The sequence below is a fragment of the Diospyros lotus genome, chromosome 3 (genome assembly GCF_014633365.1).
Source record: "Diospyros lotus cultivar Yz01 chromosome 3, ASM1463336v1, whole genome shotgun sequence".
NCBI classification, from domain to species: Eukaryota; Viridiplantae; Streptophyta; class Magnoliopsida; order Ericales; family Ebenaceae; genus Diospyros; species Diospyros lotus.
Window position 1 is genome coordinate 1,587,514 of NC_068340.1, and position 27,130 is coordinate 1,614,643.

Consider the following 27,130-nt stretch of genomic DNA (forward strand, 5'->3'; position numbering starts at 1 on the left):
TTTGGACAATATTGACTCGTGTATGGCGAGATATTGTTGACGAAACGAGGTCCAAGGAAGCGTGAGGTACTGGGGTGCGAGATAAAGATTTGCGAGAAATTAAAATTGACCCGTTCTCTCGCCACAGGAGAGCGAGTCTATGCAAGTTTATCCTCCTCCTCCTCCTCGTATTGCGCCAGCCTGTAAGCCGCACCGTCGCTTCTTATAAGAGCCACTGAAGAAGAAGAAGAATAAGTCTCTCTGTTGTAATCAAATTGTGAATAATACGCCACCCCCACCGGAACGGTTGCCTGCCGCCTCTGCAAGCAATCTGTGAATCTGGAAAGGACAAGATGAAGTTCTGCAAGAAGTACCAGGAGTACATGCAAACGCACGATCAGAAGAAGTTGCCCGGCGTGGGGTTGAAGAAGCTCAAGAAAATCTTGAAACGGTGCCGGAGAGACGTCCAATCCCACAACGGAATTGATCTCCATCGCCGTGATAATGTCTCGAGTTCGGCTTCTACTTGCCCCCACCAGTGCCCCGGTGAGTTTCGTGTCTGATTGATTTTGTTCGGGATGTTGCCTTTTGATCTTGTGTGTGGTTTTCGCCTCTGATTTTGTGTTTCTGTTTTTGACGAAACACTATCTGTCATTTCATTCTTGTGCTTCTGCGAGTGTTCGCGTTCGCACTAAAAATCTGTGTGCACGGCCGGCCGGCCTTTATCAGAGAATTGTAATAACAATCTAAGCTCCCTATTAGAAACAAATCCGATTCTGAATTAGTTGTGTTTCAGTATTTCAATGCAAATGGAGGAAGAGAAACCGATGGCATGAGAATGGAAAACCATCGGCTGATCTGCTCGTGCCAAATCAGTTTGTATAGAGTGATTTTGCACCAGTTTTGAGGATGGTTTATTGGTTTCTGATTTGTGTTGGGCTCTGTTCATAGTCCCTAATTCTGTTGAAATTGTGTTGGTAGTTTGCGACGGAACCTTTTTCCCATCCCTCCTCGAGGAAATGTCTGCAGTGGTTGGCGTCTTCAACAAGCGTGCACAGAAATTGCTTGAGCAACATTTGTCTTCAGGTATTCGCAAGTACTTCAACTGGTTCAAAGACAAGCTAAGGCGCAACCATGTCGCCTTAATTCAAGAAGGCAAGGACCTGGTCACCTATGCAATAATCAACGCCATTGCAATGCGCAAAATACTTAAGAAGTATGACAAGGTATGTGCCAATCCCCATTTTCGATGAACAGACAGAGCATAGGTGGGAGACACTTAAGGGCCTTACAAAGATAAAACTGTAGATAGAAATGATTGGCAGGGTAGAATTCACTTGATATGTTGTTTTTGTTAGTGCATTCATTAATATTCTTCTGTATCAGTGCAGATTCATTACTGTAAACAAGGGCAGGCATTCAAATCACAAGCACAAAGTAGGCATATTGAGATCCTTCAGTCGCCATGGCTATGTGAGCTAATGGCTTTCCATATAAACTTGAGGAATACAAAGGCCACCACAAGGAAGGCCTCTCCATTGTTTGAGGGCTGCACCCTTGTTATCAATGACGGGAAACCATCAATATCGTGTGAGCTTTTTGATTCCATCAAGCTTGATATCGACTTAACTTGTTCTATATGTCTGGTAAGTCTGACAGATTTTCTTCCTTTAAATATTGCATACTATGAACATGAATATGAGCACATGATCACACCAATTTGTTGATTTGATGCTGGGAAGAATTATATTTTGGTTATCTTGTGTAATTTTCAATTAGCAAAATCTGAAGAGTATCCGAGGTTCATTCAGGATGTTCAAGTCTTTCCACAAAATAAAAGGCCAAAACTTTAAAACATGTGCTGTTGCCAGTCATGCTTGATTCCTAACCTGTCTTTATTACTTCATCTGTTAATTGTTGGTTTTAGCATCCTCCAGCACATGTGCTGTTGCCAGTCATGCTTGATTCCTAACCTGTCTTTATTACTTCATCTGTTAATTGTTGGATTTAGCATCCTCCAGCCCGTACAGCTGCTCCTATATCCAATGGCTTTTACTGAATTTAGATCTTGAAATCCACACTAGCGACCCTTCCAGTTTACATCAATGCTTGTTCATAGCTAATAGACGCTAACAATAGGTTGACATTGTTTCTTATTCTCAAATGATTTTGTCAAATCATTATGGCCTTATCATTTTCTTCAAGTAAGATCCACAGCTAATCAATGAATTTAACATGTTCTGGAACAGGATACTGTATTTGATCCAGTAGCTCTCACCTGTGGTCATATCTTCTGTTATATGTGTGCTTGCAAGACTGCATCAGTAACCATTGTCGATGGGTTAAAGGCTGCTGAGGCCAAGGAAAAATGCCCTCTCTGCCGAGAAGTAAGTTGGCATGCGCAAATGAATTAGTAACTTTTGTCTAAATTCTCTTCAATCCATTCAATTAATCAGTCTACCAGTATCTTTCATCAAAGAGAGATCGACTGAACTAATATTTCTATGGAACTTTTTATGGAATTGGTGCTATTCATGCTATCTTATGAACATTTAAATTTTGAGATTGACAATCAATCCTGAAAGAGTTAAAAGTGTTCATAGAAACATGGAGAAGATGGGATATGATATGACTTGCTTTGGAAACTTCCAAGGGTCGTAGGTTCTGTGGCTGCTTGAGCCGTTTCTATGAACGGGTTAAAGGGGTTACCAAACAACTCACGTTCTCAAAATTTGCCATTCTGAAACTTAACGTAAGATGATTCTTTTTTGGGTTGGTGTCCAAGACCCATTTAAGGTCAATTTGGTTAGATATCATGTTAAAGACTTTCTTCAGCTCCTCGTATTAAGAAGACTTCTTCTGTTTAGTCATTATTGAGCTTGCATTATTCTTTTAACCGACTGCTAACATTATCCCTTCTGTAATTCTGTTCAATGGGTTGTCTTCAGGCCGGCGTGTATGAAGGCGCTGTACACTTGGAAGAGCTCAACATTTTATTGAGCGGAAGGTATGGTTTCTTCACTGTCATGATGCTTGAAACTTGGATAGAATACAACTCTTTTTCTCATTGCCATGATGCTCCCATTGAACCAGTTGTCCCGAATACTGGGAGGAGCGGCTTCAGTCAGAGAGAGTAGAGAGAATCAAGCAGACAAAAGAGCACTGGGAATCCCAGTGCCGGGCATTCATGGGAGTCTAACTAATTGAGGACCTGTCTGTACACTGGCGTATGTGCTGATTTCGTGGAGATCTAACGTTTCTGTGATTGATGCCAAATGTTGTATATCTTCCCAATATTGTTCTGATACAATAATTTCGTAGATCTGTTTACTTGTTTGGCAGTTCCATCATTCACTTCCTTGGATTCACAGACTCAAAACTACTCAAGATGTAGTAGATGGGATCCCATTTGGCCATTTGATGTGGCTAATTAAAGGTGATATTAGAACTCGTCCTCCACCACGTTTAATCTGTCCTGATAGGAGGAGGAATGATATTCGTAGGTTGTGAGATATGAATGTTACTGTTAGTTTGCTAACTCATCATCTATGCAATAAGAGCTCTCTATATTTTTGCACCTTTAATGTTTGTACATCGTCATCTTCTGTCTTTCAAGTTAATTGGATACTGTGTTTCTCATATACAAGATTACTTATCTTGTGCTTGAATGATATAAAAGGTGAGAAAATCTTGAAGACACAATAAGTGACATGTTTAAAGCAATGGATAAAAAAAACTCCTCTCTTCTCCCTTCCTCTACATGATAAAAACAGAATTTGCTATCAATTAATTTCATTGGGCATGCATAAAAAGTAAGACTAAATTTTCCCTGAACTACAAGCTATGCATATATTATAGGCTTTGACTATGAAAAAGAATTCATCTATCCCCACAAAATTTGTTGGTATTCTACTATGTACTTAAAATACCTCCTCTCCTCTCCCTTCCTCTACATGAAGTAGCTGAAGGATCTCATCGTCCTTGATCCACCTTCACCATATTGATCATTCCACTGGAGCAGTTCGCTCATATTTGAAGACTCTGATGACACACTTGCATGTACCTGCACATTAACAAAAGGAAACAAATTAACATAAAAGCAAACAAAGTTAAAAGGATTTGGGCTCCATTTCATTGGATTCCGCACGAACCTAGACACTGTAGAACTATAATCATACCTTGTCATGTGCATATTTGAAATCCTCCATGCTTAGAGGGCGAAGGTCCGCACTGCTCCGTAATGTGGGTAATGGTCTGTTTTCTGCCAAGGCCAGAGCTTTCTCCTAAAACGTTGCAAACATATGGCAGACTAATTGGTTACAGTAGAGAAGGTTTATAATGATCCGCAATTCTACCCGGCAAGCGAACTAGGATATGTTATCAGATCAAAATGGTTCAATGAAGTAAAGATGATGTCAATGCCTGTTTAAACCAATGGCGAAAATCGTTCAGGTTGCAATAATTTCAGTTGACATGATCGTCTAAGATACCCTTGTACCAAAACGACTGGTGCCACAGAGGACAAACTACCAGTATGTGAATCATGTAATACATAGTTCATGTTTTGCTCCAAGAAAAATAACTGATCCAATAAACAGTACAGATCAGAAACCCCCAAAAGGAGGTAATAAGAACAGAAAAGGGATGCCAGAGGGATCCCCTATCCCAACACGCAAGTCAATTTATTCTGATATTTGTGTCTGACTGACCTTTTTCTCTGTCTCCAAAATTTCTCTAATGGGACAATGGGCTGCTGTCACACACAGATTCTGCAACCAAAAGCTTATTTGAATAAATGAACCCGAGGAGGGAGAAAGATATGGGGAAGAATCTTACTCAAAGTGGGTAAAGTTGAAGACTACAAGAAAACTAGCAGCCAACCTTCAAGTCACTCCCCGAATATCCATCAGTCATGTTAGCAAGTGCTTCGAGATCAACATCAGGTGCCAATTCTTCTTTGGCCAATATAACTCTCAAGATTTTCTGCCTGTTTGCAGCTTCTGGTAAGTTTACCATCAATCTGCAACAAATATGGGTAGATCAGATCATAAAATTACATAGATTTTCTGTAATAAGGAACAGAGGAACTAAAGACAGTATATCTTCACCTTCTGGGCAATCTCCTGATGACAGCCTCATCAAGGTCAAAAGGCCTATTGGTGGCAGCAAGTACCAATACTCGTTCCTTATCCTTTGTACGAAGACCATCCCAGTTCACCATGAATTCATTCTTTATTTTGCGCATTGCTTCATGTTCTCCACGATTTTCACGTCTTCCTAACATGCTGTCAACCTGAAAAAGCACATGAACAACAGGAAATAATGATTGGAAAAGGTCAAAAGTGGTGTCAGAAGAAAGAACAAACACTCAAAAACTACAAAGGGAATGAATATTTATTCAGTAGAAGCAACAAAAAATATCGACCAGATATAAGCTAATTACCTTTACAAGTAAATGGAAAACATAATTTAAAATTTAACCGACCTCATCCACAAAAACTACACTTGGAGCAATTTTACTAGCCAGACTGAATACTGCTTTGACATACTTCTCTCCTTCTCCAAAAAACTGCGGGTAATAAAAGCATGCCAGTTCAAAAATTGATTGAAGCACATACAGAAAAGAGCTGCAAAGCTGTCAGTTAAGCATAAGAATATACCTTCGATGTAATGCTCGAGACTGATACGTTTATAAAGTTCGCACCAGCCTCCGTTGCAACAGCTTGTGCAAGCATTGTTTTACCTGTGCCAGGTGGACCAAACAGTAGTATTCCCTTGCAAGGCTGGAAGCACAGAAGACTAGTCAGAAGTAGAAGCAGCAAAATAAAGTAAGCTTAGAATCCCAATTAGCAGAAGCAAAATAGATTATATTTCTGCAGCGGCAAGAGAATTAAGAACAATTTAACCTTAGTCAGCTGTCCTCTGCTGAATAGTTCTGGCCTCTGAAGAGGTAGCATAACCAATTCCTTCAATGTATCCTTCACACTCTCAAGGGCTCCAATATCATCAAAATTAACCCCAATATCACTTGGTTGAATAACATCGCCAAGAAGTTTTTTCTCAAATTCATCCTCCGCAATCACATCCTGAAAATCTTGCTGGTCATGCTTTCAAGAGTGATAACACAAAGAAATAAGAAAACTTAAAATGAAAAAAAGAAAAGAAAACTAAAAGAGAATAATATATTCTGCAGATTGAAAGAAACAGTCTCACCATAACGTAGTGCCAATCAACTTTACCTTTAGTGATTTCTTCAGACTATTAGTTCCATTTTGCATTCCTTGTAGCATGTCGAGCCCATATATAATACTGAAAAATCCAAAGATGGAGGGTAATTTTATCACCAGACCACAGAGATAGACTACTACATAATTCAATTTTTTTCCCTTGCAACATTATTGACCACATTGTTGAGAATGAGGAAACCTTTCACGCGAAATTGTGAGTTTCACATCTTCAACTGACACGTCACCATAATGCATTAAGCGATGACTCAAAGCCCAGCCAATAATTTTCTCGATATCTATTCAAAAGTGAGAAAATGTCAGCTAACATCACAATCAAGGCTAAAATAACCAAACCTTCAAAATGCAAAATATAATTCCTGACTGCACAGACTTTCGCTTGTCAGGGCGTCATCCTTTATGCAGACTGTTTCAAGGTCAGGGCAGTCCAGGCCATTCCGGTTTAAAACCTAAATCCAGGAAGTTGATTAAAAATGCTGAGAACATGGAAGACATCACCAGAAACAACCAGTTTATTCAAATCATGGGAACACATCCTACATTCATTAAACAAATCATCTCCCATACAAGCTTGAATCATCCCAAATGAGTCCACAAAATAATTCTAGTATAACCGTTTATATTTTACTCACTGAGCGGATATTGGCAATGTTAGACTGTGATTTTAAAGTCTCCACGTCATGATCCAACTGTTGTTTCCAGACTGAAAGTAGATGTTCATCCTGCCACAATCCAACAACCTTAAAACAGTTTTCCTGAAAACATTTAAAACAAAGTAATGCTAAAAGATAGATCACGTCTAGGCTCAATACCTGAGGCATCTGAATAGTCACCTTGTTTGGGAAAACTTGGTTGAGTTGCTTCTCTGTTTTGGGTGTTTCTTTGCTTCTATCCTGCAGCTTACTAACGTTATCCTGAATGGAAACAGAATTACTTCACTTTGATGCTTTAGTAAAATAATATGCTGCATGGACTTGGTATGGATGACTGGTGCAGGAATATCTCCAATGTCAGACTCGTCTAATTCTCATGTCCAAGGACACTAAGATATGACTGAATTTCATATTTTTAAGACTTCTTTTTTCAATTATTTAGGTAAAATGGTGTTTACTGAGTTTTTTTGGTGCATAGAATATTCTTCTGGGTGTTCAATGAGTTCATTCCAACTAAACAAGCAACACAATAATCAAAATCCAGTTCCAAGTCTCAGTCATCCAACACAGTGCATATAGAAATTCATATCTTAGATTTAAGCAGAAAATACTCAACCTCATCCACTATTCTAAAATATAGATCAGTAATACAACTGCATGTCAATCAGATAATATAGCTTCAGAACCAACTTGTATGCACAAGAAAGAGATAACCACTCAAATAGAAATACTCAAGGCGGAAGTAGCAATTATTAATGTTAGACAAGAGACACTGATTTCATCATTCAACCTAAACCCTAATATTTTTATCCCTAATCACAAAAATTAATGTCATCCAGTCATGGGTGTGTGATAACAATCACCATAGTGATTAGAAACTGCATGCAGAAACAAGTAAACTACAATTGGATAGACAACAATGGCTATTCATGTTAAACACTAAAAGCAAAGTCAAGTCTACAGCATGCAGTAAAGTGAAAACAATTACCTAGTATAGCACAACTGAAGGTGAGGAATGTTAATCTCGGTTAAAAATGAAATTTGGACCAAATATAAAGCAGAAGTGACATCCATATGGCCGTAAACAACATGATGTGACCAAAACAAGAAAGGTAAAATTACATAATTTATGTGAATTATTTATCACGTACCAGAAAGCCAAGGTCAAGTAGTGCTGTTCGGTTGCTCACAAATTTTGTGAACAAAAGACCACCAGGATGGGGCTGGAGTTATAAACGTTACACATCATGTTAGATATGTAAAAGAAAAGTACATAACTAAAATAAAACGCAACATGAAGTTCTTACTTCCTCCTTGCAGTTGTCCATCTCAGTATGGGAAGCAATTGCAACTACATTACCAGGTAAATTTTCCAGCTTACTCTTGAATGATGCATATGCCTCTTGATTTCCGACCAATTTTTCTACGTCTTTCAGAAATACAATTAATGGACTGCTTTTACTGTAATTTGTGGCAACCTATAAAATGAGATGCCCAGGTGATAATTTTTAAACATGAAACATCACGACTTAAGATACAAAATGTGTAGATATCCAATGCTTTATCCTTCCACAAAGGAAACAGCTGGGTCCAGCACTTACCTTAAAGAACTCATGTATGGCAAGCTTGTCAACTTCATCAGTACTGGAACTGTCTAGGCGAAGTAAATCAGCTGCAAGAAGGAAAATATAGATGTTGTCCCTCAGAAGTAAATTCAGAGGCTTTTGCAAGAGGCATCAGAGAGAGAGAGAGAGAGATGGTGAAAAATCACCTGCACAGAAGAATCCATGACCTGCCTCACATAAGCCCCCAAGATCATTTCCTTCTGGAATTGGGATATCAAATCTAACCCCAATCTTGAAAGAACCATTTTCTTCACAAGGAAGAATTACTTTGCCTTTGTAACCATAGGATAGGCCCCTGCATATACAACCACACGGATACAAGACCTTTCACTTGAGCAAAACAACATCATGCACTCTGTCCAAGAAAAGGCAATATATTTGGCAGTATTAACAGGCTGCAGGATAACAGAACGTTATTCATATGAAATCAGTCTCCTAAACAACTGACATGAGCACTGGCTACTTATGGCATAGACCTTGTATATATACAAATATGAGATATGCACATGATGACACTAAGCTATAGAAATTCAAAGGCAATATCAAGATGAGAGGAGGCAGAGAAACTCCCTTGATGTGAGAAAATCATTGACTGCCTGCAACACATTGTGGAATTTACAGAAGCATATATATGAATTTCACTAGGGATTCAGTGAGATCAAAGTGCTGTAGATTGTATACCATAAAAAAAATTATGTGGTTTGTATATTGCTTTTGACACCTAAACAAACCAACCATGCACAAGTTTATCCAGGTCAACATAACATACTGTCATGCACAATAGCTTGTTTAACTGGATAAATGAATGATAGATGACAACCCTTTTTTATCCAAACGTACAATGAAATTTTGAAATTTGCAAGCAGAACATATTCAGATAGAGTTTAGATCTGTAAAATATTTAAGGAACGAGGACAAGTCGAATCCCACACTTCCCTGAAGTGAAAACCTATCATTATTTACTGCATGCCTCATGAAACCATAATAGCCACTTACGTGGATAGAAGGCTGGGTTAGTACATCTGAACAATTGTAAGGCTTTATGAGCAAAAATCCTAGATTATACCAATATTAATCCTATAAAATATTGACGGAAGGACAGGATGGACCACTGACTCAAGGCTGAGCAATCTCTGTGAGAATGTGGTAGCTTGTCTTTGTTTACAAATGCAAGGGATAATAGCAGTACTTCACATCTACAGTTCCTATAAATACCAACTAAGGCCTTCTGTGAGGCTTTGCAAGCAGAACATATTCAGATAGAGTTTTCAATGTCACTTGTATTGATAGCAATGATACCTTTGCTGGGAAGAAGGTCGAGTTGGTAAGATACCCACAAACTCTACTCTATCACCTGTTTGACAGTTATTGACGAAAAGGGAAGACAAGTTAACCAACAGATACATGCAATAGTGAAATAGATGACCAAAAAAGGAAAAGAGAAGAAATCTGGCAGAGGGGAGAATTCAGAACATAAGATGACCCATATCTGTTCTTAAACATGCAAAGACAGAGAGAACGTTAGAAACCTTTCTTGAAGGTGTAGTTCTTTGATAATGCAGTAGGTGCCTCCTGCTTAGGCTGCACCTGAGAACTTATCGTAGACCCACCCAACAGACTTGCCGCAATGCTCAATGCTGATTTCCTAAGCTGTATTGAAGCAGGTTGTCCAGCCCATTTAGAAAACAAAGTTGCTCTGTCAGGCTTTGAACTCACTTTTAAAGAATCAAAATTCTTCAAGACTGGTCCCTGAATGTATTTAAAGCACTTGGGTGTCAACTCACTCCACAACTGAGGAAGCAAAAATTTCTTTCTAATGCCTCAGTATTTGAGTCCACATCAAGAAGTGTTATAAATTTGTAAAAATATAAATAAATCAAACAAATTTAAAAAGGCAAAGGTTACCAAAAGAAAAAGATGTAAAGAAGCTTACATTGGGTGGTAAAAGTGAATCAACTATAAGAAGGCTGGCACCAAAATGTTTGGCTATGGCTTTTGTCAGAGTCTCCTGATATAATTCCGTACCTAGATAGAAATTCAAGTGAACATCACATTCCCAACTGGATCTAATGAGGAAAGGGAGAGATAGCACAATGTAGCGATTAAGATGGAAGACTAACCAGCAGGACCAGATAACAATATTCTTGGGCACATGGTAGGCAGATCTGAGGTGTACTTTGCAATTTTATCGAACTTCAAATGTAAATAAATGGATGCAATCAAAACATTCTTTGTGATCTCACTGAAACAATAAAAGTAAGAAAATGAAAGTTGCCAAACACCATAGGGTATATCCAGCAGTGTTGTAGGGGGAAATGGCAGAAATACATCACAAATCACTAGATGCATATCTGCACATATATTTAAAGGCCTCCAACAGATCACTTATGTATAGAGGGGATTCAAATTCATGGCAAACAATAGCAATGGTAGTGACTAGTCTCAGATCTAATAAAGAATCTCCACAATAACTAGGAAGCACACGTGTAATGCACATCAAAGTTCAAGGAAAAAAAAAAGTACTACCATTTTCTTAGAGCATGCTTGATTTTTCTTTCCTTTCTAGTTTTTGTTTTAAAAATATTTTGGTTGTATGTTTTTGTTAACCAACACATTTCCAAAATTTTGGGGGAAAAAAAAGAAATAGATGCTCTACCTAAACAAGTTATTCACACACTGCACAAAATGAAATTACATGTTCTAGCATGTATAGGTGTTAGCATCGGCTTATAATATTAAGGCACAATACAATTGTTGGAAGTCTGCAATTTCAGTAAACTGATTGGAAGAAACTGATGCACAGTTAATCTAGCTTATTATAATGATGTTCAAAACATAAGCATCATTAGCTGGTCTTGAATCTAAAATAACAATCAAATACAGATGAAAATAAAACAGAGATACATATAAAACATCAAAGTGGGAAAAAGATAAACAATACAATAAAACACACACTAGAAAGGGAAGGAAAGAGGGCTAAAGTCTATGCAAGTAAAACTCCCTAATCAGTGCTTTATAATTAGGGATGCTCAAGGCATCAAAGGAAGACAGATCAGTTAATCATCTTAAGTTTATATGCACATCCAAAAACAATCACATATATCATATTTACAGAATTTGTCTGATAGGATCTACAGTAAATGTAACTGATATGTTGATAACTAGACAACAAAAAACCATGGGCCATTTACTCAAAGCTTTATTTTAGTAGAATGTAAACGCCACTCACAATAATCTGTAATGCATCAAGATCTATAATTATCAAACACCTAAAGAGTTATAAAATTCATATTACCAAAAGCACCTTGTCCAGCAAGTCAACCAGTAAGCATGCTTCAGAGAACATAAAAAAATGTGGGACAACCAATCAGGAAGACATGAGATCATTAAATATTTCCATAGATAGTTTAGATCTGTAACCACAAAGGCCATTGAATATGAATACAGAGAACAATGGAAATGAAACAAAGTAATTGATGAAAATAACAACAAATGAAAAGATAGTTAACAGTCCAAGACTGAGGGGAAGTTTATCACCTTAAATAATATGGGAAGTTCTCAAATGAAACTTCAATGTCGTTGGCCCTCAGAATCCTTTGTCCTAAACCATCTTCAAATGCTGAATGCTGTGAACTATCACAATGTTCACCAACCTCCTTTTGGTCATCAACAATTTTGGAACCAGTTAAGTCAACCTTGGAAGCAGGTGACCGAGTGAGCACCTGCAGCAGTGGTGTCAGTTCAGGAATTTCCCTCGGGACGTCACCAACATGTGCTTTCCCAGAAGGTTCCATTATAGTACTATCAATCTTCAGGTTCATGGCAACATCATTAGATGATGGAACCCTGGTTTTCAAATTTGACAAAACACCATCCACATCATTAGAAGCAGAACCATCTTTCATCTCAGTATCTAGAACACGATCATTATCAGGTACATCACAACTACAAGGCAGCTCTGGCATTTCAGAAAGGTGTTGAGCATCCCCATCATCTCCCGATCCAGAAGGAAGAAGAGGTAACTGTTTTTGGAGAGTTGACGGCGAGTTGCTTATCATGAACAACTGCAGACACATGTAGCAGTAAACTTAATAACTGTTAACTCAGGGAAAGCAAATTAGGGAAACAATCAACAAAAGAAAATCCCCCCTCACCCCCCCACCCACAAAAAAAAAACAACTCAAAAGAAAAAGATGATAGTCAACTAATAAGAAGGTAAAATCTCTCCAAAAAGGTTCTTACTGTCTATGGATTCAATCTGGCCAAACTAACCCAACGCCAATCATTCAGGTTGGACAACTGCAGGCTTCCGAGAAATCAAAATTGAGGAGAATCCCCATCTTAAGTATTGCTTTCAACTCATAGGCACAGGTGTTCATTGCGTGTCAGTTATCTCCAGAAATAAAAGTAACAATAAAAAATTAGTCTTTTAGAGTATCCAACAAGTATCTATGTTTGATTGGCCACAACACCCAAAATGACACGTTCATGCTCCCTAGAGGCCAAGTGTGATCTAAACGGCTCCTCTCAAGAATTACTAACAAGCTATTTTGAACAGATAACTGCATCTATGGACATATTGAGCCCAATTCGCGTTGATTGAAAGACACTCCTCTATTCCCTTTGGCACAAGCTCAAAGCCTATTCAAGGTGAACTTTTAATCGCCATTGCACACCTCATCTGTGCTGTCAAAGACACTGCACCCATCTCTACAAAATTCTAGACTTTTAAAGAAGTAGAATTTTCAAAATCTTTTTGCAGGCTTCCGAGGGTAAAACCTAAGTCCTACAACAGCTCCAAAATGGCCAAGTGCTCCAACCCCAACTGTTTATGTCAGAGGTGCACCTCCCTGCAAAATGGAAAAACTCTTCAACTCTAAAAGAAGAAGGAAGAACTAAAGAACCTCTCAAGAGTAAGTGGGATCTTATCACCCTCCCACCTGCCAAAGAGCGCAAGAAACAGTAGAAAATAAACCAGCAACCCATTGCAAGTATCCACCTCATCCAGAATTTCTACCTCTTAGTCAAAAATCATAGTCCATCAAGGACTACCAGCAGCCTGGGGCGACAACCTACCATGGACCGCCATTGAAGTTTTGGGAGACAAACATACAAAATTCAAGATAATGTTGGAGACCTCTTTCCATCTAGTGACAACACGCTTTGATACATGTATAAATCCACTACGCCACAATACACATGGCAGTAAATCAACAACCAAGGATCCCCTATTTGAAAGGCACATGATTTCCATCCATCTAGAGCCTCGACCAAACATATTCCTAAAAACCCATTCACAGTGATGTAAATGAAATAGAAACTAAAAGCCTCAAAACCCAGATTGTTTCACCAGGAGAAAAAGCATTGAATCAGACACATCAATTCCTCTCAATCACCAAGGAGACATCATCCTCTTCCAAAATATCAAATGTCATCCAATCCACCAAGAAGATCTTCTACTTTTTTTAACAGCAACCAAAGTTCTCATCCATTCCACATGGATTTAGGATACTGCACTCAGTGTGTGTGCGTGTGGGAGATTTTTCAGCAATTGTACAGTATTTCTTTGTACACTTGGCAAACCAAGTAAGGCGTCCAAGGAAAAAAATTGCCTTTAAAATTTTTTATTACCTGCACATTACTGTCATCCACCATATGGGCAATCCAACATATTCTTTAACAGAAAGCAGCTTGCATTGTGCTGTAATATTAAAATTAGACAGTTCAAGATTAACAGTAGTCCATAGGAAAAAACATCCATAGAAGAGGGACACCAGGCCATTTGGGTGAAAGCAGAATGAAGCACGGACCATTCCCATGAACTGAGTCGGCTATATAAATTCTAGACTTCTAGTCATCTCTATCCATGGTCATATCCTCCTTAAGACCATAAATATCCACACTTTTGCCACATTTTACAATATGCAGTGTTCATACCAAACAAAGACCCATGATCTAAGAAGTTAAAAGGCAAATCAGTTTCAACAGGCCCAAGATTTCTTGTTCTGATAAGAAACCGAATGAACTAATTGAGCCTCCAGTACACACGGGAAAAGAAGTGTAAAGACCCATATATAACAAAAGTAAGTAGTCCTTTCTGAAGAATTCCAAGCCTATACCCTTTCTTCTTGTCTAGCAACTAGGGACCAAGAAAGCAATCTCAAAACTGAAGGTGTACCTGAGAGCACTGGGACATGAGCTTCTCCCATGCGAACTCTAGAGTTGGGTTCAGGTGCCTCTTCTTAGCCGCCGAAGTCACCGACTTCGCCGCCTCCGCCTCGATGGTGGAATCGCCTTCAAACCAATCACCCGAAAGAGTAAGAGAAACAAGATACAGATGAAAATGAAACGATAACAAGCCAAGAAATGTAATCAGGGAAACAATTAAAAATCGCACCTAAAGGGGTCGGAGAGGCCAAAGCCTCCCGTTCCAACTGAACATCTGGGGACTTTTCAGCCACAGTCGCACGATCAGACAACGACGGATCAGAAAGACGAACCTCGTGGGCTCCACATTCATCTCCCAGTTCTTCCGCCGGGACATGCGTTTCAGCTGGCGGCCCACATGGCGTCTCGTTGGTCGATGAGCAGTCCTCCGCCGTCTACCAGCCCAGGAAACAACGAAACTCAACGAAATGCCGTAATCCACATCAAGATTTGCAAAGAAACACATGAATTCATAGAACAAACTCGAAATCAGCCCTAACTGGAGACACGACGTACCTTTGGCCGCTTGGCATTTGGAAGAGGAGAATATAGCAAACGCTTCGAGGACGAGGAGCTCCGCCTGGTATCAACCATCTTCGACCTTCGTATCTCTGATCGAAAGTTCCTTGGAGAGAACGACTCGAGAAGCGGTACAGAGCGAGGTGCGAGAGATAGAGAGAGAGAGAGCTCGGGATGATCGCGGGAGATCAGTTACATCGACCTCCCTATTTCCTGAATTTATAAAGCGGCAGCAACTAGGAAGTAGCAGTTCGGGCGATAGTATGTACCAGCCGCATTACACTTATTTAAACGGCGGTCTCGGTCCGCCTGAAGTCAAACTACTGGATGTCTCATCATGCAATAATTGTTATTGACACGTCATATATTTATATATATATATATGTGGAAAAAGGAGCAACAAATATTTTTAAACAAATCTTTGTATTTCAAGACTCCACAATATAATTTTTAAATTTATTATATATATTTTTAAGTAATAATTTTAATGTATCCACACCTTAATTTCTTTCTTAAGGTTTGTTCAATTGTGTTATATAAATTATATTTATTTAATTGTATCGTATCGTACACGGCTCATATATGAATTGAGTTAATGCGTGTGTCGACATATGCATTAATTTAGTTCGATATTACATATTACAAGATAATATATTATATGTTATAAAAGAATCACATCATAATATTACAAAATAACATAGATTACATATTATTTCATAAACGCATGCACATATGCTACCTTAATTGTAAGGAGAGGGATATCGAAGATAAACTTAGTGAGTGAAGTGAAATCATGACAAGGTAATCATATTGAAAAGTGTGATCGAATCACGTGCTTTAAGACGATCTAAAATATAACACAACTGTTGACAATTTTAAAATTTGAAGGCATACCACATCATATTTGTATTTTCAAAATTCAAAACAAAATATCGTATTCTAAAAAATTTTATTAGAAGTCTGATATTATAGTATTTGAAAAGTCAAATAACATATATTACAAAATAACGTATTACATATAATTATAAAAGAATCACATCGTAATATTATAAAATAACATAAATTAATTATATCTTATCTCGTAAATGTATATTTACCTTAATTGTAAGGAGGAGGATGCCGAATACGGGAATTAATGACTGAAGTAAAGTCATAATAAAATAATCGTATTAAAATATGTAACTGAATCACCTCTATTGTAAGAAGAGTTAATGCTTATTGGATATTTTAGGTTGATATTGCTTTGCACCAAAAAATAAGAGAACTACAATTGAGTTAAACTTGGAGATTAAAGACTAAAGTCTTCCTTCATTTCTTGATATTGAAATAAGACTAATTTCATGAGTTTATTATCTCAAATCGTAACAAAATGATGGAGTTTATTTTTTTAAAATTCATTAATATATTAGTATATACACGTAACACGGTTTAAGACAATCTAAAATATAACACAACTATTAACATTTTTTAAATCTACGAATTCAAGACAAAATATGATATTCTAAATTTTTTTATTAGGAGTCAAACGTTATATTATCTAAAGAGTTAAATAACATATATATACTACATATTACATTTTATAAAATAACATAGATTACATAATATCTATACATATATGTTACCTTAATTGTAAGGAAGGTGAAATCGACCGTAGACTTAATGACTAAAGTAAAATCATAACAAGGCAGTCGTACTAAAAGGTATGATCGGATCACCTTATTTGTCGGGAAAGTTAATACTTATTAGATATTTTAGTTCAACATTACTTCACACCTAAAAAGAAGAGAACAACACTTAATTTAAACTTAAAAAATAAAATCTTTATCCAATAAAAAAATAAGACTAATCTTATAAACTTATTATGTTACGAGTCATAATAAGTCAATAAAATTCCTAAATCCCATGTTTATATCATTTATGTCCTTATTGTTGGTTTTATGATTCTAAATGAAGCCCAAGGCTATGACAAGTTCTCAATTTTATCTTCATAGACTTCGATCCGTGATTGAAGTATTGTCCAACTCAAAAGTATCACTCATTGACAATCCATTTAGAAGTCGAACCATAAACCCTTAGTTAGGCATTTGGAGGAGAAATGGGCTAAACCCATTTGCTTAAGTCTTAAGGAAGCCCAAATAAGCCCAAACCCATTCCCTTTTTGTCTTGCTCTAAAATTGTCATATAAGATAGCCTATTTTATTCTCTGTTGCCCTTATTGATAAACGATTCTCTCCTTCCTTTAGTTCAACCATTTGTTTCCTTTAATGGCCGATCTTCGTAAGTCTCTCATTCTTTTCTCGATCTGATCCCTCTTACCATGATGGTGGTCTTGTTTTCCTTTGCAAATCTCTTGATTGATCCGTTGGTGATCCCTATTTATATTATTCGACAACATTCTCTAAGGTAAGTTCTCAATATACAATTGATCATTCCATCTTCTTCGTGAGGGATCCTCTTTGTTCCTTGGTGAATCATCTGGTGAGTGACTTTGGGTGGTTTGGGCGAGAAGTGTCGATTGGCCAAGAGGGTTTGAGCGACTTGGAGGATTTGATTCTTGAGAATTTGAGGCTTCTCTACGATTTGATGGCCTTATCCGATTGACATTACTTGAGTGGTATACTTACTGAACTAATACAGACCTAAGTCTTGAATCACTTTTCAAATCCGATCAACATGAAATTTTATGTTTATATTATTCTTATTCTTATTTTTGACATTCTGATTTTAATTTCTCTAAGTATTAACCTTTTTATTTTTATAGTGTTATTCCTCAACACCTATGATGCCTTTAGTAGTAATGTTATTTGATCAAATTATTGAATCTATTATTTATCTTGAAATTTCTTATAACTACTATGTTATTGTAACATAAGAATAATATAATAGTAAATAAAATGTTAATGTAAGTATGTAACAAACAACAAATGCAAAAAAACCACCTTGCTTGGGAACCAAGTAACAAATGCAAACGTGGTATTTCGCCACGTGAAATGCCACCTTCTATATTTTATTATAATTATATTATATTATAAATTTTCATAATTAAAGAAAAATGAAAATGTGTTCACTAAATTAAAATTCAGATTGATATTGTCACCTACTGTGATCTTAAAAGTTTGAAAAAAAGAGACAGAAAGTTCCCATAATAATACAATAACTTGTTTACAATCTCGAAAGCGCAAGCCTACAACACTGGCTGTCATAATTACAATAAAGACTTGAACTTTCTTTATTTTTTTTTCTATTTTGCCCTCGAACAACTGTAATTACTAATTTGTCATCGACCCCTCTAAGGACCCATCAAACCGATTAAACATCACCAATATAGAAGCTTAAGATTCAAACTGACCACAAACCCGGCCCATATCAGGCAAAGCTTGACCAGGTCGCCTGCAATCGGGTTCACCTCCTTGAATATCCGAGAACACCCGGCCAGAGCTCCGAACATCGCCAGGCTCACCAACAACCCGACCCAAGCAGCGCCCACCCGGAAGACAATCGGGTCCCAGGCCAGGCTCAGCCCGAGGTAGCCCAAGAAGAAGGCCAGTGCCTTGGGCTTCTGATGAAAGCCGCCTTCGGCCCAAACCAACCAAGCGCAGAGGCCCATGAGCGACGCCGACACCACGGACACGGCCTGCAGGATCCAGGACGAGGAGGGCCGATGGGCAGACGGGGCCCGGTTGGCCCAGCCCAAAAAGCAGAGCTGGAGCGCCGCCGGCAGCGCCACGGCTATGGCCAAGGAGCGGAGGCCACGTCTGGCCATGCCCGTTCGTCGCTGTCTCCTGGCTTTATTGTTGTACGAGGTGGTGTCGGTCTTGGGTTTGGGCCGATCGACGTCGGCATCGTCGCTCGTTCGTTGCCGGAGGAGGCTGTCGGACGTAGCCATGAGATAAAGAGTTTCGAGCGGAATGAATTTGTTGGCGGTGGCGGTTGTGGTGGTGGTGGTGAGAGAGCGCTGATGAAAATTTTCGGGTGGGTCTTTATAGACGGGTACGAGGATTTCGGAGCAGAAGGGTCTAGTGCCTTGGTGGGCGATCGACGCGTGGCCAGAAGAAGTTGCCAGACGTGGATGACATGCTTACACGTGTGTGGAGCTGAGTGCCACCGATGCCTCAGGATTTTCCTTCCCTCTCGTCCATGCTGACGTGGATGAAATGAGATCCCGAAGGAAATGAGTTTTGATATTATGCTTAAATGTTTACAAATATCACACTCTTTTAATATATATATATATATATATTTTATTATTATTTTTGAAAATTACCTTTATCTTTAAGGCGTGTTTACACGTCATAATTTTAAGATTTTTTTAAACATTTATCTTAAAAGCCATTCACCAACCTCTACGATTTATATTTTACTTTCAAAAATTTTCATTAACTTGACATTTTATTGCATTATTTACTTTTTATAAATTTATTATAAATTATTTTTCTAAGCGTTCACCTTTAGCGGTCTCGCATTTTCATCACAACGTTTGTGTTCGGTTTAGTTTATCTATGATGTCATTATTATTAATGTTATGTGCTTTGATACTAGATTTGAATGACATCTAACGAATTTATCTTAATGCATAAATTATATTTTTATATAAATCTATAAAAGATAAAATTTTCTTTATTCATATTTTCTTCAATCATTTATATGAATGAGTCCCTAAGTCTTCTATATGATAATTTTATTCTCAAGGTGTTGAAACTGTATAACAAGATTATCTGATAACATAACTTCTTAAATTATTTCTAGACTTTAGATTCTTTGAATGGGGATTCCGATTAATCGAGTATGGACTAATGTAGGAGTTAATACCTCATTCGGTATGGGGATACCGATAGGAGAATGGTGTCACGCGCCCATGTCGCTAGTATACTTGTGGGTGGTCGTTGGGGAATGATCAGCCGAATGTGACGCTGATGACTGACCATATGGCCTGGTAGATGATGGTCGTGTCATTAAGTTACGATGGTGTGTTAGTCCTTAGATTTGAATTGGCACGGTTGTTTTGTGTATTGGTGTGTGAGATTTATTAATGAGTCAAACTATCCAATTGGAAAGTGAGAACATTCATCCATATGGTTCTGTATTACTGGTATATGAAGACAAATGTTAAGAATATGATCCATCATCTTGTCAATATTTGATGGAATGAATGTCTTATGTGATATATTATTAATGTAACGGGATAGTCCATGGGTAGGGCAGATTGAATGTCAGGAAATTTATTTCCTGATGTGTCATCTAGTACATTAATGAGGTTTGACACATAGTTACTAAGTTTGTCACTCCATGGCTCTCGCTCAGTTGGAACGTTAGGTGATGGAAAGATTATAGCACACGATAATCGTTAATTGTAATAAGTTCACTTGAAATAAGATTTTACTACAACCTATATTGTCTTGAACCGCTGCTAGGCATTATTTAAGAATTTTCATAACATCGTCGAGATTTGAAAAATTTCTAGTGATGGGTCAAGGGATTGACTGATACTGAAAAAAAATTTGGTGTTATCTAATTACTAGCGAGTAGTGAATCTATAAAGTCACACACCATATAGTATTACATTTGGTATCAATATCGTATGCCAATATGTCTCTAGAAATAATTGGTCAAAAGTTGGCTCTTGGTCCCCCGCTAATAGTTCATAGTTGAAATGCATAGTGTATAGTGTGAAATTGCAGGCGACAAATTGCAATGGTGCATAATGCATAGTAATAATGTATAATGCATAGTATATTGAATTATTGCATGTATAATTAAGGTAAGGGGTGGCGATGGAATCCAAATTCAATTGAATTTGGATAAGAGAATTGAATGAGGGATAGATTACATGAAAGCACAAAGGTTGGGCCTTTGCCTTTTCTCTCTCATCTATTCGAATGCAGTTCTTTTCTTATTTTTCTTCTTTTTGTTTCTTCTGAAAATATCATAGAAATTATATCTGTATAATTTTGAGACACGGACACCGGTGATACGTAGATCCTTTGTGTCTAGCATGAGAAGAGGTGACTGAAATGGTATCTTGTTACATACTAAGTATGGACATAATAGAACTACTGCAATGTGAGGTGGACATGGTCTCAGTACAAGAATTATTTTTGTATCCCAATCTTACATCAGACAACATATATGTATTTATTTATGCATTCAATTGTTGAATATGTGTGTTGATTAAGTACCCAACCTTAATATGGCGTGTATATAGTATATTTCATTGTGTGTATCTAATACATGATAAAAAATTTATTTTTATCTATATCGTCGTACTAGTGATTCTCTTCAATTGTATGCACCCTTATTTTCATGAATCGAATCTAATTTAATTCATAACTTGTATTAAAAAGTCTAAATTTTTAAATTATTTCAAAATACCAAATTTAAAAGATAAAGAAATATTTTCTAGCGTTCAAGTTAGAAATTTTTAGAAATCCTTAAGACAAATTTATAAATCATTATAACCCAATAAATGAACGTAAAATTAGTCTATTTCCACCGAAATTAAATAACGTGCCTTAAAAGAAAATTTAATTCATACAACGAAATTGTCATGTTTGATACATTTTATATCGACAAAATAAAACCCATACATGTCTAAAAAACATATATAGCATTTATAAAACATGACATGCCACAAAAATAACGAATCTTGAACATATTTTAGAGAATAAACTTTTTAAGTGAGAAACCCCCAAAATAAAATATTTATATAAAATGTGTGCATGAAAAAAAAATATAAGTTTTTACTTCGCAATGCCACTTGTGATCATGTCAGCATGCTTTTAAGAGTTTTCTCACCTAGTGCCCTAAACACCTTTTAAAAGGTTTACAACCAAGTTATCTTGGGCTTAAGTGGTGTAGAGCATAATAGAATAGTTGTATATGATCATGAATGCAAATAAAAAGTCAAACAAAGTACAATTTCAAAACTAATTTTTATGCAACACGAAAAATGTCATAAAATAAGAGTTTGTGGGCAAGAAAGCCTCGCCTTGGGGTATTTTTGGAGAATATCTTACTTGTTCTTCCTAGTCTCCCAAACTTTTTCTTTGGTCACCTTAATGTTAAGCCTTTTCAAACTAGTTTCTTTTTTATTTTCTCTTTTCTCTTGCACTTGCTTCCAATTTCATAAATTAAGGTCGTTCCTCAATTTATATGACCCCTAGTTTTTCTTGTAAAGAAGCCAATTAATAAAATGAATTTTTGTTTTATTTTTTTAAAACCTTCATTTCTCATGAAATATACTTTTATACACATGAGACAAAAGAGAAAGAATAAGAGGGCCAATGGAGGATGGTTTCTTAGCTATTCATAATGGTGTAATGGGATTGCCCAAGGTAGTCCCTTAGTGTGTGGAATGAGGAGTCGCCATGGGTCCCTTTCACAAAAATGAACTCCATGTTAGGGTGTTACAGTAATACTTAATTAGTTTTTAATAATTACACAAAATTTTATTATTATAAATTTATTATGAAATACCAAACTTACCCTTACGTACATAATAATGACTCGAATTGATGATTTGAACAGAAAAAATAGAGAAAAAAAAGTAAAAAATATAACTACAAACATATTGTTCTTTCAATGATCTTAGTTATTCACATACATTAGTAACACCATAAAGATACAATATGCACATATATATATATATTCCACCTACATATAAATATAGGTATGGAGATTGTTTCATGATGATGATGATGAATGAATGTTAAATTCGTTTAAAATCACATGCATGATTAGCTCCTGAAATATCATCATCATCACCATCACCATCATTATCACGAGACTTTTAGACAATCATATGCAAATGAATTAAAACTAATTAATTAGGTGTGCGTCCATGAGCCCAACAAGAACATCATATTTCTAATGGGCTCTTCCGCTGGGCCATGCGGCAACGACGGCGACGACCGCCTCCCTTTCCCTCTCTCCATTGCGCCTCCGTTGCCTCCCAATTTTCTGACCATGGCCACCATAGCAGCGTCGCAAGTTTGCCGAAACTTTGCCCCAATCGTTAATCTCTTTGATTCGTGGATATTCAAAGAGTTGTCCTCGCTTGAAGGGTTTTGATGAGGCTTCATCATCATATATAAACAATATTCGATCGATCTTCTTTGGTTTCTATTAGATTGTGAAGCCAAGGAAGATCGATGTAGAGTAGAGAAGGTAGATTAAGGATGATTTTGGTGGATATTTATTGAAGAATTCTCCCACAAACGATGAAGGAATAAAGGGGTGAAAGGACATTAATGTGGAATATTACTATTCCTCTAAATGTTGTACTTTTGGCAAGTTTTTCTTAATCATGGGTTGTTTTCGATTAGATTCGATCCCAATGTCAAGTTTTTGTCCTTCGATAGCTCTTTCGAAGATTAAGTTAGTCATAAAATTTAAGATAAGAGTGATGTAATAATAATATAATTAATTAGGTATAAAACTCTTAAAATTCAAGTTATGTACATTTATATAGACACACTATAAAGTCAATAAAAAATCACGATCACATTATTAAATACAAACTTGATAAATGACTATGATCACATTACATGGACAATTAAATTAGAATCTATAGATTAATCTTGATGAGAAATAATTTGAATTTGATATGTCCTAAGTTAAATCTTATACGTATGAAATATTTAGCAATTAGCATTACTTGATCTTAGCCTAAATCTAAGAGGTCTCAAATCACATATATGGCCATCATGAGAATAATTTCTCATAAAGTTAAAGATGCCCACCATGAGAATATATGGCCATCATGTCCCATTTGATTGGATTGAATGATGGATTCTTCATGTTTTGTGGATGACACATCACCTTAATTAATATTTTTATTCTTGGCCCAATAAAAAGTCACATCTTCATGTTTGAGATTTAAGAATACATAATTATATTAAATGAATTATTATGTTTTGGAGTGAGTTTACTTAATACACATTTAAAAATTATGTGAATTTATTTAAGATTTGTGAGTTTATTGTGTTTTGTCACTGTACAATTATTAATAATTTGTATTTATTTAGAGATTAAGTTCTAGGTTTTGACTCACAACTCATCTATCTATTCATTCAAATCGAGAACATGTCGGGCCAAGAATTTTAGAAAAGTGAGATAATTTTAATTGAATGTTATATGTTGATCAAGGACCCCTTAAATTTTTTACACCAAAAGAAAGAAAACAAAGAGGATGAGGTAGAGGGTCGAAAATTTTTATAAAAATAATATATAATCTTCAACTATCATTTTTAAAAGACGAATGTTTCGCGATAAGAAACCACAAATATTTAGATCAAGTAAATTGTTTTATAAATAAAAATTAATTTAAATAAATTTATGTAAAAATAAATTTAATAAAAAAAATTTATACCAAAATTTAGATAAATCTACATACTTATCTAAAAAAATTGGAGGAATGGTGGGTGGGTGGAGTTGGACTATGCACATTGGAATTGGAATATTATAACTTTAGGAAAAAGTTATTCCCAATCCGAATATCAAACAACAATATGGAAAAAAGGGAGTAAATTGAAAAGAATCTATCTTTTTAAAGTGGTGTTTGTTCATGACGTCATGGGCTGAAAATAGTGAAATATAGAATTATTATAGAAAAAAATGGTTTTCTTTACTATTTTTGTTAAATTTATCTATCAACTCATTAAAAAAAGTTTTTATTTTTTTTATCTCTCAATTCTTCTAGATAAATTTATCTGAAACCTTACAGATAAGAAAAAATGATTCATATGCCCCCAATATATTTTAAAAAATTTAACAAAGAATCTGATAAAAATTTTTAAAATACGTTAGAGTCTTATCTTCACCATTCTATATCTTGATCTGAAAATCATTCTAATTTTATTTTAATACAATCTTATCCTACTTATTTTAACAAATACTACATAAGTAAAATCATATTAACAAAAAAAAAAACACAAACCATTTATAGTTTGCGATGAGGCATATCTTAAGCAACTACGTACAAAGTAAACTAAATCAATAACGAAAAAACACAAAGATATTCTAAAACAATGTGAATAAAACCAAACTATACCTCATAACATATTAATACTATACTAGAGGCTATGTCATTAAACCAGATCCTTAATCATTGGATGAGTCTCTTGAGATCTTTTTTTTGCTTTCTCGATCGCATTCTTCTTTTTCCTCTCCCTCTTCAACAAGGATTTTGACTTAACATGAATACTCTATTAAGTATATGTTCTATCAAATGCTATAAGATACTAAGAATCTATCTTAGTACACCAAATATGTTTTTTTAAAGTGAAAATATTAAAAAAGTTTTTATTAAAAAATAAAAATAATAATAAAATCATAGTATGAAAATATTAAAAAAGTTTTTTTAAAGATGCTAGATATATAAAATTATTTTCAAGATTTGTTGAGATTCTTGATTTTTTTTTGAAATATTTGAATATCGAGTGTTATCAAATAACATAATTTTTAATTTAAATATGAACAGATTTATCAAGTCTGACTTTAATCTTTCCCATTATTCTACATTGAGGTTGGGTAAAGCCATCTCCAACGCTGGCTTCATTTCCTCCCCAAGTCGTATTTTGAGGAGGAAATCATTGGAAACCTTTCCATGTCTCCATATTAGCGATTATCTCCTCAAATTTATATAGAGTTTTAAAAAGTTTCATATAAATGGGGAGTGATTTTTTCCTCATTACATTTCTCCAATAGCTATTTGCTAAGAAGAAGGAGCATCAACGAGGCAACGTGAGCGCGGCCGCAACAGAGAAGAAGGAGCATCGACGAGGCAGCGTCAAGCGGCTGTGGCGATGAGCAGCGAAAAAGAAGGTGCGAGGAGAAGCAGTGTGACTGCGGCAAGAAGCAACAGAGAAAAAGGCAAAGAAGGAGCACTGACAGCCAGGTCTGACTGCTAGTGGTGATGGCGGCGACGACTCCCTTCTCTTCAAACTAGGTTTGTAATTTAAGCAACACAAATTTTTATTATGTATTTTGTATCAATTTTGTATATGTTGAAGTATTGAGTTTTAATTATATTTTGATTATTTTGTGTATTTGATTATATATTTGTTTGTATGCGAATATTTGATTAATTTGTGTATTTGATTATACATTTTGTGTGTGTATGTATTTTATTATTTTGTGTGTGTATTTAATTATTGATTAATTTTGTTAAATAATCATTTTTAAAAAATACTAGTAAATTTATTTACAAATATATTAAATATTATAAAAATCTAATACCGTCATATTTATTATTAAATTATTAAATAAATAATAAATTTTTATAGTAATAAAAATTATAAGTGAGGTAAAATAAATAGAATTAAAATTTATTAATAAATAAATGAGATGGAGAGTGAAATAGAGAAAAGAATATGGAGTATAGATGAAGTACACATAATTTTTTAAATAAAATTAAAATAAAAAATAAATTATTTATAATATAATAAAAAATAGAATCGGGAGGAATGTTGGAGATGTCACTTTCTTATTAGTCAACAATGGAGACATGATCAGTTCAGACCTGTGATTTGTGACTTTTGCTTAATATTGTTCAAGTTCTTAGTTAAAATTGGTTGCATCGAACTATGATAAAAATAAAATATTTAAATATAACTCAATGCAACAATCAAGCGCATCTGGTGTAGTGGTATCATAGTACCCTCCCACGGTACTGACCGGGGTTCGATTCCCCGGATGCGCAACCTCCTCCATTTAATTGTTTTGTTTTGCTTTACTTTTATATTTTCATCTATTTTTGTTTCAAGTTTTCAATGCACATAAAAGAGTTCTTTCTTCTAATTCAAGAAAATTATCTTAGTTCAATTTTCAAGTCTAAAGAATAATAATTTTTAATTCTAAAGTTAAGTTATTTTCTTAAACTTAAAATTGAATGTTAAATTGAACT

General features: G+C 35.7%; 3 protein-coding genes and 1 non-coding gene across 8 annotated transcripts; 2 read left to right on the forward strand and 2 right to left on the reverse strand.

Annotated features, from left to right (window-relative positions):
• Positions 1 to 216: 216 nt before the first annotated feature.
• On the forward strand, positions 217 to 3,599 carry LOC127797328 (probable E3 ubiquitin-protein ligase BAH1-like 1). The gene is made up of 6 exons (XM_052330142.1): positions 217 to 525; positions 961 to 1,205; positions 1,371 to 1,625; positions 2,229 to 2,366; positions 2,928 to 2,986; positions 3,073 to 3,599. Exons 1-6 carry the CDS (start codon positions 333 to 335, stop codon positions 3,176 to 3,178), a joined length of 996 nt encoding a protein of 331 aa, XP_052186102.1. The 5' UTR covers positions 217 to 332; the 3' UTR covers positions 3,179 to 3,599.
• A 52-nt stretch (positions 3,600 to 3,651) lies between these two features.
• On the reverse strand, positions 3,652 to 15,477 carry LOC127797326 (peroxisomal biogenesis factor 6-like). Of its 5 annotated transcripts, none has more exons than XM_052330139.1 (25): positions 15,226 to 15,475; positions 14,900 to 15,104; positions 14,681 to 14,796; positions 12,040 to 12,566; positions 10,623 to 10,744; positions 10,436 to 10,527; positions 10,032 to 10,251; positions 9,802 to 9,856; positions 8,649 to 8,797; positions 8,479 to 8,549; positions 8,185 to 8,355; positions 8,029 to 8,100; positions 7,037 to 7,138; positions 6,857 to 6,946; positions 6,598 to 6,673; positions 6,406 to 6,502; positions 6,219 to 6,288; positions 5,886 to 6,086; positions 5,640 to 5,762; positions 5,465 to 5,548; positions 5,088 to 5,272; positions 4,861 to 4,999; positions 4,689 to 4,748; positions 4,158 to 4,262; positions 3,652 to 4,042 (listed from the first exon to the last, which is right to left on the reverse strand). In XM_052330139.1, the coding sequence occupies exons 1-25, from the start codon at positions 15,301 to 15,303 to the stop codon at positions 3,929 to 3,931; spliced, it is 3,324 nt and encodes a 1,107-aa protein (XP_052186099.1). In that variant the 5' UTR covers positions 15,304 to 15,475; the 3' UTR covers positions 3,652 to 3,928. The 5 variants fall into 5 exon arrangements, 3 of the variants coding, with proteins under 3 accessions (XP_052186099.1, XP_052186100.1, XP_052186101.1); XM_052330140.1 differs by having other exon boundaries at positions 3,653 to 4,042; positions 5,886 to 6,065; XR_008022187.1 differs by having other exon boundaries at positions 3,999 to 4,042; positions 4,158 to 4,561; positions 15,226 to 15,477.
• A 2,866-nt stretch (positions 15,478 to 18,343) lies between these two features.
• On the reverse strand, positions 18,344 to 19,201 carry LOC127797329 (translocator protein homolog). Its single transcript, XM_052330143.1, has one exon. The coding sequence runs from the start codon at positions 19,112 to 19,114 to the stop codon at positions 18,545 to 18,547; it is 570 nt and encodes a 189-aa protein (XP_052186103.1). The 5' UTR covers positions 19,115 to 19,201; the 3' UTR covers positions 18,344 to 18,544.
• A 7,654-nt stretch (positions 19,202 to 26,855) lies between these two features.
• TRNAG-CCC (transfer RNA glycine (anticodon CCC)) lies at positions 26,856 to 26,926 on the forward strand. Its single transcript has one exon. It is a non-coding gene; the product is annotated as a tRNA-Gly (tRNA).
• Positions 26,927 to 27,130: the final 204 nt, after the last annotated feature.